This window comes from Tripterygium wilfordii, chromosome 6 (genome assembly GCF_013401445.1).
Source record: "Tripterygium wilfordii isolate XIE 37 chromosome 6, ASM1340144v1, whole genome shotgun sequence".
Taxonomy (NCBI): domain Eukaryota; kingdom Viridiplantae; phylum Streptophyta; class Magnoliopsida; order Celastrales; family Celastraceae; genus Tripterygium; species Tripterygium wilfordii.
The window spans coordinates 4,149,729-4,162,187 of NC_052237.1; the positions used below are offsets into that span (position 1 = coordinate 4,149,729).

A 12,459-nucleotide genomic window follows, 5' to 3' on the forward strand; every position below is an offset into this window, starting at 1 on the left:
AAAATGGAATATAAAAAAGTGAGAAATGTTTTGGGGTTTGGACTTTTGAGTCTTGAAGAGGAAACAAACAAGATTAAGGATTAGGATAAGAAGTTAAGAACAACGAAAGAATTAAATGAGGGGCATGCTCAACAAGCAAACAACGACTAATCATAGAAAGAAACGCATTTTACATTTCTTCCTATTCTCTCTTTCTGACCATAAAAGCTAGAGAGAGACAAACAACACACGCTCCTCAATCGTTTTTAGACAAAACCCAGAAAAAACTAGAGAGAAGCCGGTCTATTCCTCTCTATAGGATTCTATTATTTGACCCTTTTTGTGCTTGGTGGATCTAAAGAGAAAGCAACCCAGTTGGTGGTTTAAAGTTCTCTTGCTTTTGTCTTTGCTTGTTTTATTCTTCTGTAGTAATCGGAGAGGGATAGGATGGAGATGGTGTATTATCCGCTAGCAAAGAGTTCTTACCAGGACTCCTTGAAGGTCTTGGAGGCCGATATACAGCATGCTAATTCCCTGTGAGTGGTTATTCCAACATCTTTATTTCTGCTCTTTTGACTCTGTTTTCAGTTGGGTTTGCCTTGTTTTCTGTTTTCCGGAAATGGGTTGTCCTTGACTTTAGTGGGTTGTGGTTTATGTGCTGTGGATGTTGATCATCTTTTTCATGATCGTCGACATCCTAATGATTGGGCAATTTCGAACTTGGGTATTAATTTCTATGTTGAATTTGAATTTGGGAATTTATTGAGGCAGTTATGCAAAATCGCCCCAACTTCGTAAGATTTTGTCTTATCAATCGTTGCAAATATATCTGTTGTCTGTTGAGCATATAAGTGATGGTAAATGCTCTCTCTGTACCTGGGTATGCACGTGTGCCCTCAAAGGAGGGATTTTTTTAAAAAAATTTCTGTCTGCTTAGCTTTTAAAGAGTAGAGATGGATTTGAAACTTTTACCTGCATTGATGCAGTGGCAGAGGCATTGAGTGTCCAGTCAGCCCATGCGCCTGTGTGTGGTTGCTATTTCGTAGAATTGGGAGAAAATGATTTGTTATTTTATGGACGATGCATGAGAGAATTGTGGAGATTGATGCATCAGTTATTTTTACTGGTTGGCTAAAGTGATATATTTATTGAATGTTTTTTGCAGGGCTGCTGTCATTCCAAGGGCAAAGGGTGGTGCGCGTCTTGAGATGAAATTGGTTTATAATCACTTAGCTCCGCTCTTTCTGTTTCTGTTACAATGGATGGATTGTTCCTGCATTTGTCTACTCCCCAGATACCTAAATTTCTTCCACATACTTGTGTACAAGGTGGTGGTTCTTATTTTGGTTATTGATTATTGTGTGATGAATTACAGTTCACATTTGTTGTGATATGTAACTGGTTGATCTTGTATTTAATACAGGTTTATAGTGATGGTAGACCAAAATTATCAACTTGGGGAAGGAAAGCAACAATTAAAGAATTTTATGGTATGCCGTAAATCCATATGTGTATGCTTTCCATCAAACACATACAGCTAATATGTGATTTGGCTTGTGTCTTTGCTATTAACTTCTGCATTTTTATCAAAAACTGTATTGCAGGTATTATATTACCCTCTCTTCAACGCCTCCATGGCAACTTGGGGGAGTTGAATGATTTGGAGGAAGGCCATCCTAGCACCGATAGCTTCAATGAAAAGAGAGTTGAAAGAGATAACAGGATTGTAGATATTGATTGGGAAAGAGAAGATGAATGTGGGATTTGTTTCGAACCTTGCACCAAAATTGTCTTACCTAATTGCTGTCATGCAATGTGCATCAAATGCTATCACAATTGGTAACGACAATTTATTTGGTCCCTGTAAAATCCATGATCTTTTCCACCACCACAAATACTTGTTATTATCATGTTTTTTATGCTTACGCTGATTAAGTTTCATTCTGAAATCAGGAACATAAAGTCGGAGTCATGCCCTTTTTGTCGTGGCAGCTTAAAGAGAGTTAATTCAGAAGATTTATGGGTTCTTACTTGCAATGGTGATGCGGTTGATCCAAAAACAGTCTCCAAGGAGGATTTGTTGCGTTTCTACCTCTATATCAACAACCTGCCAAAAGATTACCCAGATGCCCTTTTCTTAGTGTATTATGAATACTTGTTGTGATTTAACGAATCAAAAGTGAACTGTGTGTACAGTTAGAACTTAGAAATTCCGACCTTCAAATGTAAATGAGGACTGGTTTGCAGAATTCTCTCTGATATTGAACTGATACTTGTACGAAGTGCAAGAAATTCACTGTATTGATACTGAAAAGTGTTCATCTCTGGAATTGGCTCCATGTTTGATTCATGAACATGTTGAGAATTGTATCTGAGAGGTGTGTTGATATATATGCACAATTCATTCATACTTTTCTGTTGAACTTTTTAAGCAATATTGATGAGATAAATCAGAGCCCTGTAGCAACGCTTTCTTAAGTGTTATGATAAGTCGTCTTATTTAAGCTTCATTTTTGTTTCTGATTGGATTATACGATATCAGTGTCATAATACAGTGAATTTACTGGTAAATTGTTGAATTACAACTGTTAACAAGCTTGAGTGCAGGTTCAGACTTGCATTGGTTTCAGTTTCACTCAAACAAGCTACCCCAGATCAGTTCTTGCTGTTAAGAAAGCCAGCAACAACATAGCCATTGTTCTTCACTCCCAAAGAAGAAAATTGAAAATCAGAAGGGAAACATATGCCGGTAATTCTATTATTGTGCTTGATCAGCTTAAGAAACGGTGGTTGACAGAAACCTGGTTTGTGGAAGAAGAGATCAGAAAGAACTTGATGCATGGCCTCTGTAAGATGCACACCATCCCAGTTAATGAAGTGATTTGGTTGCTTGCAGGTAGAAGTCGAAGTCGAGTAGTCCACCGCGCCAGCTCCACAGCTGGCCCCGAAGGGCTCTTGCAAAATTGTACTGCTTGTGGTTTGAGAGGACATTTTTGTAGGCATTCATGTAATCGACATATGGAATGACACAGTAAGGGAATAGCTTCCCAGTATTTCCGACTTCCTCTGGAGGAGCTTGTTGTGAGCTTTTATCAATCCATTGGCAAGGGCTGCACATCCCCATACCATCGCGGCCATGGAATTGAGACAGAGCCAACTGCAACGGGCTGCATCCAACTGGTGGCAGCCCCTGAGTCACAAGGTATACCTTTCGCTTCTTTGAATTCCAAAACTACAGCTTATATGCCTTTGAGAAACACCCATTGTACGAGTAATGCTCATATGCGCATCTAAATTGCGTCCTTAAAAAACGTACCTATGTTTTTACCATTGATTTAAATACGTGGGACCCAAAGCAGTGAGTTTATTTCACTCATTCACACCCTTAAAGAGTGGTACGTATTTTAAATGCGTAATTTAACTATTTAAGTGCTTTCTACCCATTCTTCTTTCATACCTAATTAATTCTGAATTTAGAGTTTTTTAATGTAAAAGCTACTACTTTTCTTGAAGGGATTAAGTTGGTTCAATTAGGTTAACTAATTGTTTATCTAATTAAATAAAATATTTAAAAAAAATGATTTTTGTTTCAAAGGCCAAGTTGGGCCCTCATTTTTGTAATCATGGGCCCTGGCATTAGAATCATGACCCGTGACGTCCAAACTGGACAAACGTCAGCATTTCGGAGACCCGAATGGACCACGCGGCAAAACGGGTGCACTTTTAGGTTTTAACATTCAAGACTAGTCGGTCTGAACGACGCCGTTTCGTTCATGTTCAAAACGCGCAACAGCGAAGCCGTTTTTTACCGTTGCCCTGCAGTTGACTGAGAACCACCTCGAGAGCTTCTTATTGGACAAACACAGTCACACCAACCAATGAAAACATAATAATACCTAAATATTGCATTTCACATTAAAAAAATAATAATAAAATCAAAAACACTGTGCTGCTCCGAGTCCCAGATCCAGTTCCCAAAAGATCGAACCCGAGTGGAGTCGATAAACCGGGTTAACATTTTTATCAGAGGAGAATCCGAGCGTTTAATAATCTATTGATTCTAATTTTGTCCCCATTTGTTCATTCTAATTTGATTTCTAGGGTTTTGATTGCTTGTATACGGATCTGATTATTGCTTGAAGAAGAAGGGATTCGGTGATGAGCGATGGAAGAGATTGATAAACACGAATCAGAGGAGGAAGTTCAGGAAAATGGAAATGGTGAAGATCAGGATGTGACAGCAGAAGAACAAGAAACGTCACTTTATCAGGTACTCAACGTTAATCGAGTTTTAATTGCATAGAGTGGTATATGCGTTGGGTTCTTTTTTTCTTTTTCTTTTTTTGATGCGAAGGAGTGATTTGCAGGAACCCGAATCTGTTGCTATGAATCACGTTGATAGTAAGGAGGACATGTTTGTTGATGCACCGGAGGAGTTAAATCTTGACGGTAGGGAAACGGCGGCTAATACTGATACCGAAACGGAAGAGGAGAAACCACTTGACAGTCCTAGCCACATCGACGGAATGGAAAATGGCACGCCAGGTAGTCACTCAGTTGATGAGCTAAAGCGGTTGGAGGCTGTAGTGGGGAAAACCGTTGGAGAGAAAGAAAGCATCGAGAGAGAATACCAGGTATGGCTAATGATGCTTTTTTATTGAAGAAAGAATCTTTTAAAAAAAAGAAAAGGATTCCTTGGTTATTAATACATTCATTTGGTATTCGGGTTTAGGAAGAAAGAGAGATTTTATCGAGGGAAGTAAGAAATCTTCGAAGCCAGCTGATTGCATTGTCTGCTCAACAGTCAATATCTGGTGAGAATGGAGGCCATGTGGTGGAAGAGGAGACTGGGAATATCAATGCCCCATTGCATGAGGTAGTAAATGAATGTTCACAGCTGATAAAATTTGCTTCAGAAGAGCGAATACAGACAGAAAACACGATAAGAGAACTCCGTGAGGTACTCTACATGAAGGATCAACATATTCAAGATCTAAGTGCCAAAGTCCAGCTGGGTGAGAATGTTGAGGTGGTTGTGGATAATATGTTGGCATCACTTGGCATGGTAGTTTATCAAGAAGAGTTGTTAGATAGTTCTTTTAGCGGAAAGCTCTCTCATGTTGAGAGAAGCACATACATGTTAATGGAGAAGTATAACCAAATGTTTTATGAAATTGATCAGCTTAGGCAATGTTTGTCTGAGCCAGGGTCCTTGTTGAGAGTTCAAGAGGAGTTTGTATCAGTATTTTCTGCTGCTCGTGGTGAGTTAGTCGAGCTAAAGAGGAAGGAAGCAGAGGTGACGGGCAGAATAAGCCATCTAGAGCATGAAAATGGGAAGCTGGCGGAGCAGATCATGAAAGAAAGGATTTTGGCAGAGGAAGCAAATGCAGAACTTGGAAGGACGCGAGTTGAACTTGAGCAGGAAAAGAATAGGTGTGCTAATATCAAAGAAAAACTTAGCTTGGCTGTGACTAAAGGAAAGGCTTTGGTTCAGCAGCGAGACTTGTTGAAGCAGTCAATAGCAGAGAAAACGAGTGAGCTTGAAAAATGTAGGCTCGAATTACAGGAGAAGTCAAGCGGACTAGAGGCTGCTGAACTATGTAAAGAGGAGTTGTTAAAATGTGAGGTTATGGTGACATCACTTCAAGAAACGCTTTCACAAAAGCATGAAATTCTCAAAAAGTTGGAAGAAACTCTTTCTCCCATTAACATACCTGAGGAAGTTCAGTCATTGGATATAATTGAGAGGTTTAATTGGCTAATGGACGAGAGAAGTATACTGTTTGGTACCTCCACAGAATTCCAGAAACTGAAGGAGGGCATGTCTTTGATTGATCTGCCGGAAAATGTTTTATCTTCCGACTTGCAGTCTCAAGTGAGTTGGCTTCAGCAATCCTTTGAACAAGCCAACAGTGAAGCCAATGTGTTGCTCCATGAAATTGAGATGACAAAGGAATCTGCACATAAGGAGATTGACCGCTTAAGTGCTTCTCTTTCAGCTGAATTACAAGAAAAGGATTATATTAAAACAGAGTTGGATGACCTGGCGTCCAAACATGAAGAGATTGTCAATAGGGCTCATCAAATCTCACTGGAGAAGGATCAGATGATGAGGCTGTTACTAGATGGTTCTGGAACAACAGTGGAAGAACAAGAAGAGATCTATCAGAGTCCTGATGGTCTTGCTATGCTTGTTGATAGATGTTTTATGAATGTAAAAAAACAAAATAGTGCTTGTCCTGATACTTCTCATGTTGACACTGAATTGTTTGAAAGAATTCAAAGTCTTCTGTATGTAAAAGACCAGGAGTTGATGCTGTGTGAGGAACTTCTAGAAGAAGAGGTGGTGGCAAGATCAGAGATAAATAACCTGTCAAATGACTTAAGAACAGCATCTCAAGAACTTACAGCTCTTAAGGAGGAAAAAGTGTCACTCCAGAAAGATGTGGAACGGTTGGAGGAGAAATCTTCTTTACTGAGGGAGAAACTGTCGATGGCAGTCAAGAAAGGCAAGGGACTTGTACAAGATAGGGAAAACTTGAAAAATCTTATGGATGAGAAAAACTCGGAAATTGGGAAGCTGAAGGTCGAGTTACAGCAAAAAGAATCTACAGTTGAAGAGTGCAGTGATTGCATAAATAGACTGTCCACTGATTTAGCTGATTTAAAAAATCTAATGGATGAGAAAAACTCAGAAACTGATAGGCTGAAGGTTGAGTTACAGCAAAAAGAATCTGCAGTTACAGAGTCCAGTGATTGTATAAATAGAATGTCCACTGATTTAGTTTATTTGAAAAACCTAATGGATGAGAAAAACTCAGAAACTGAGATGCTGAAGGTTGAGTTACAGCAAAAAGAATCTACAGTTTCAGAGTGCACTGATTGTATAAATAAACTGTCCTCTGAGTTAGCTGATTTGGTGGCAATGAAAGATCAGCGAGATCAACTTGAGAAGTTCTTGTTGGAGAGCAATAATAGGTTGCAGAAGGTAATTGAATCTGTTGACGGTATTGGTATTCCTGTGGATTCAGTATCCAAAGAGCCTGTGCAGAAGTTGAATTGGCTTGCTGGATATTTTAATGAATCTCAGCAAGCTAAGGCAGATGCTGAGCTAGAGTTTGGGAAACTCAAGGAGGAAGCTAATACTCTGGTTGGCAAGTTTGCAGAAGCCCAGAGAACTATTAGATCACTGGAAGATGCATTGACAATTGCTGACAATAATGTCTCCCAACTTGTCGAAGGAAAAAGGAAATTAGAAGTTGTTAATGAAAAAATGGAACAAGAATTGCAGAAAGTAAAGGAAGAAGCTGATACTCTTGCTATGAAGTTAGCAGAAGCGCTTGGAACCATTGAATCACTTGAACATGCATTGGCAGCTGGTGAGAATAATGTTTCCCAACTTGCTGTAGAGAAGAGGGAAATAGAAGAAGTTAATAGAAACATCCAACAAGAGTTACAGAAAGTAAAGGAGGAAGCTAATACCCATCTGGAACAAGAGTTTGGGAAGGTAAAAGAGGAAACTAATTGTCTTACCGGCAAGTTAGCAGAAGCGCAGGGAACTATTAAATCGCTGGAAGATGCATTATCGGTTGCTGAGGAAAATGTCACTGAGGCTTGTGCGGCTAGAAAATCGCTTGAAGATGCATTGTCTCTTGCAGAAAATAATATATCTACACTCATAAAGGAGAAAGAAGAAGCTGTTGTTGGCAAAGCTGCTATAGAGACTGAGCTAGAGGAAGTTGCTATTCAGACCAAGAAACTGACAGAGGCATATAAAACTATTAAATCTCTTGAAGATACTCTAGCTAAGGTAGAGACTGATGTTGCATTACTGACCCAACAAAATAAGGATGCAGAAGTTGGAAGAACAAATTTAGAGAAAGAACAAAAGAAGCTGCAAGACAAAACAGAATCCCAGGCTTCTGAGCTAGCTGATGCCTTTTCAACCATAAAATCACTTGAAGATGCATTGTCGAATGCAGAAAATGATGTGACTGGGCTTGAAGTTAAGAGAATGGCTGAACAGGAAATTTCAACCCTTAACTCTAAATTGAACGCATGCATGGAAGAGTTAGCTGGAAGTAATGGCAGCTTAGAAAGCAAGTCGTTGGAGTTTATTACTCTCCTTGACAATTTTCAAGTGCTTATGAAAGATGAGAGTCTGCTGTCCATGGTGAAACGTTGCTTTGACAAGAAATTTGAGAACCTGAAAGATATGGACCTCATCCTTAAGGACATACGGGACCACTTTGTTAACAGAAGTTCAGAGGTGCTGCAAAGTCACCCTTTCATGCAGGTAACATCGAAATTTCTTTAGATTTGTGGTTAACCTACCTTTTCTTTTGAATTCATTGCTTGTGTATCTGTTTGGTTGTCCAATTATGATAACCCGCATCTGTACTTGTCTGACTTACATGTTCAGCGTTTTTATATGTGAGTAGTTATTTGAGCTAATTTTCGCATGGCCTTCCTCTGATAAATTCTTTAAATATGTTCCAGGAAGATATTTATTTGGCAAAACCCTTGTTGCGTGATCTTGAAGATACCGTAAACCTCAGAACGGAAGATGGTGAGGTAAATGCTGCGGATGGTGATAATATCTCTATTTGTTTTAGAAAGACCGTCGAAGGGTTCCAGCTGAGAAACAAACTTCTTGCAGACAATTTTGAGAGTTGCTCTACTTTTGTTGATGGATTTATTTCCGCTTTACTAAGCAAACTAAAGGAAACAAGGGATGCAGTAAAAATTATGTCTGACTACATGGAGTCCTTGAATCAGAAGATAAAGAATATGGAAATCTACGAGCAGGAAAGTGAGAAAACTTTAGCTACTTTAGAAAATGATGCTACGATTTTGTTAGCTGCTTGTTCTGATGCCATTACAGAACTGGATTTTGAAGTTAAGAACAATCTAATGGAGCTGAAATCTATTCCCGAGCTTGAAAAGTTGAAGTATAATTCCTTCGTAGAAGAAAGAGAAGGTTGTAGAGATGACACTGCTTATCACCAGCAGAGGGTTGACAGCGGCAAACATGTCGAAACAGCAGAAAAGTTGTTATCTGTTACAAGAAGAGTTCACACTCTTACTAGAGTATTTGAGAGCACAAGTAATGTTGCCGCAATTGCAATTGAAGAGTTGCAGAAGGAATTGGAAGAAAATAGAGTTGTTTATGAAAAAGTCATTGGAGAAAAGGATGAAATAAAGAATAGGGTTTCAGAGTTGGAGAATGATGTAGAAGCATTACAAAATACATGCAGGGAACTGAAGTTTAAAGTAGATGATTACGAAGCCCTAAATGTCCTGTTGAAGGAGAAAGAAGCTGAACTTTCATCATTGCACAACAGTTTGCAAATGAAAGAACAAGGTTTAATTTTTTTGTTTCAATCTTTTTGAATATATCTAGTGTGGTAGTTGATCTTCATTATATTGTTCTGTTAATTTTCTTTTATATATTTTTTATAGCGATTGAAGAAAGTATCCTGTCAGCATCACAGGCGAATAGCCTTTTTGAGAAGATAAGTGATATAGAAGTTCCTTTTCCAGAGCTAGAAATAGATGATTCAGAGCACCATAGTTCAGATCCTGTCAAGAAGCTGTTTTACATAGTGGACAGTGTAACTGAGTTACAGCATAAAATAAATGTTTTATCCCATGACAAACAAGAGCTTCAGTTGACTTTGACCAGACAGACTCTTGAAATCAAGCATCTTAAGGAGGAAATTAAAACACAAATCAGTGATGAGCAAGAGGCAGAACAGATGAAAAATGAAATATCCGAACTTGCATTTGATATGCAGAAATTAGTTAAAATTCTGGGGGTAAACGAGATTTTGGGGGATCCAAAATCTCTTGGCATCAGAGGAATTCTGCCAGTGTTGGAAAAACATGCTATGGCTCTTTTCTCAGAAACTGAAAATTCGAAATCTGAAGCCCAGGAACTTGGTAGGAAGTTGGTTGAGAGTGAAAAGGTTGAGTATGAATTAGCCATGAAGATTAAATTACTAGAAGATTCACTACAGAGTAGAGCTACCCAATCAGAGATTGTTCAGGAAAGGAGCATTTTTGAGCCACCTCCACCTACTGCGGCAGAGATATCTGAAGTTGATGACTTGGTATGCCTGTTCGTTTATGTTGTCCTTCGTTAATCTATTTCTTGATGAACTGAAGTTTTTTCCGTGTTCTCTATGCTTCTTATCTAATGGTATTTAAAGTTACAAAAATGTTATACATAACATGTAGACTCAAGGTTTGGTTAAAAATGTGGATGCCTTGAAGGCGTAAGACTCAAAATGCATGTTACTTGAAAAGCTGATTCATGATTTTCAATTGATATGCTCTTATTACCTTTAAACTTGTGTTTCTTTTAAAGATTTTTAATTTTTTTTTTACTTTACAGACAAACATGTGACCCAATAGTAGAGTTGTAGGGATACAACCTAGAGGTTATAGGTTCAATTCCTGGAAACCTCTCCACATATTATGTGGGGTAAAGTCTGAGTACATACTGTCTGTTCCCTACCCTGCCCATTGCGGGAGCTTTGTGCAAGCCAGTTATTTACTTTACTAAAGATTGTACTATGTCTAATACCTTTAATGTCATTGTTTTGACCTTTTCCTATGTTGTAAATGATTATTTGCACTAATTTTTCACTGATGCTTTATTGTGAGATCTATTTGGCTTTTGGTCATAGTCTTGTTACATATCTTGATGTCAAATGATCATTTATGGCAAATAGGAATTGAATATGGGCATTTGAACCTTTCCAGTTGTCATACTATATGAGGTTAACTGAATTGAGAAAAAAAGGTCCCTGAAATCGTGACGTGGATGTTTGGTATAGTGCACAAGGACTCGTGAGTTGTTAGTACATTTCTAATAATCAAAAGGTTGATGTACCCTAGAATAGGGAGAATGTTTGACAGAACCAAAATCATGCAGCAAAACTGTTGCCATTTGAAGGAAATACTCATCTAAGTTTTGGTTGCAATGATATATAACAATTGTGGATTCATACCTTATTGCATGGCACCCAGGCCCTGAAATGCAGGGAGTTCTTCAGGGAGAGAGAAAAACATGATTCGAAATGAGTTTCACCATCTTCTCCATATCTTGCTGAATCCTTTCTGTGCCCCTACACGTCTGATATCTGTCTGTAGAGAAGCTTTATTTGGTTTTGCACTTCGTCTAACTCTAATCTTTCTTGATGATGTTGAAGTTGCTTATTTCTCTCATTTATATAGAATTTTTTTTCTTGTTTGTGTATATTTTGTCCATTTATAATGCACAGCCTCTTTTTTCATTCTTGGTTTCTTTTGAAAACATAATTGTTTGGTTAAAATATGGCTACCAAGTACCAAGTGTTCTAAGCACATAGTTTGTGAAGCTAAAAGCTGTTTTTGTCTCTTTCTGTGTTCTGTGTCTGTGATCTCATATGCTTTGCCGTCCCATAATCTGCAATAGAAGAGTTTATGATGTTTTGTCAACATTTCAGAATATTCACGATTATAAAACCAATTTTCTTTGTCATGCAGGCAACAGGTCAAAAGAATGCAATATCTTCCGTTCCTTCAGCTGCTCATGTGCGTACAATGAGAAAGGGATCAACTGACCACCTTGCACTGAATGTTGATCTGGAATCTGGTAGTCTGATCAATAGTGGAAAAACTGATGAAGATAAAGGTTTGTGTTCAGGGTTTGTTAGCACACTATTAGATGGTAAGGTTTGAACGAACCTTCAAAAACTTACACCTTCTTTGGCAGGTCATGTATTCAAGTCTCTCAACACGTCAGGTCTTGTTCCGAAACAAGGAAAAGTGATCGCAGATCGAATTGACGGGATATGGTAATGTGCTAAAATTATATGCTCCATGTTTGATGCTGAGTGGTAGAGTGACAGTTTCTCCGCATATTATGGCCCCGACTCTGCCTATTATGGGAAGCTTGTATGCGCAAGTTGTTTACTTTTTACTATTTTTTGATTTTGTACAGGGTATCTGGTGGTGGAGTCTTGATGAGTCGCCCTAGAGCAAGGCTAGGCGTTATTGCCTATTGTCTTCTCTTGCATTTGTGGGTATTGGGAACCATCTTGTGATAAAGTTGCTGATCATCATCTGCTGCACGGACTATGTCAAACCATGTCATATTGGTTTCTGCAAGTTGTACAGAAATTATATTTGTCCTTCATTTCTTTTACACCCTCCAATATTGGCCTACGGCTCATTTTGATTCTCTGTAACAGCTAAGCATTAAGGCTTTATGGAATTCACATGTAATTTTATTTGTAATTAGAAATTCGAATAATGATCGACCATTTTATTAAAGAAAGTAGCTTTATGGTGGCATCTCTTTTCCTCTCTAATTTTCACATTGTACAAAAATATTGGGGTAGCCCTTCAGCATTTGGTAGAATAATACTTGGAGAATTTACCTAAAGATTTTTTTTTTCTTTTTTATGTGAGTAAAATAAGAAATTTTAATTG

The 12,459-nt window shown here is 38.3% G+C and overlaps 2 protein-coding genes across 2 annotated transcripts; both read left to right on the top strand.

The window, feature by feature from the left end:
- The first annotated feature begins 139 nt into the window (after positions 1-139).
- LOC119999612 (E3 ubiquitin-protein ligase AIRP2-like) lies at positions 140-2,402 on the top strand. Its single transcript, XM_038847281.1, has 5 exons — positions 140-515; positions 1,145-1,307; positions 1,403-1,469; positions 1,584-1,818; positions 1,933-2,402. The coding sequence occupies exons 1-5, from the start codon at positions 427-429 to the stop codon at positions 2,141-2,143; spliced, it is 765 nt and encodes a 254-aa protein (XP_038703209.1). The 5' UTR covers positions 140-426; the 3' UTR covers positions 2,144-2,402.
- Positions 2,403-3,908: 1,506 nt separating this feature from the next.
- LOC120000840 (myosin-10) lies at positions 3,909-12,321 on the top strand. Its single transcript, XM_038848999.1, has 8 exons — positions 3,909-4,249; positions 4,347-4,613; positions 4,712-8,275; positions 8,479-9,343; positions 9,442-10,091; positions 11,512-11,659; positions 11,741-11,822; positions 11,969-12,321. The coding sequence occupies exons 1-8, from the start codon at positions 4,145-4,147 to the stop codon at positions 12,069-12,071; spliced, it is 5,784 nt and encodes a 1,927-aa protein (XP_038704927.1). The 5' UTR covers positions 3,909-4,144; the 3' UTR covers positions 12,072-12,321.
- The last annotated feature ends 138 nt before the right edge of the window (positions 12,322-12,459 follow it).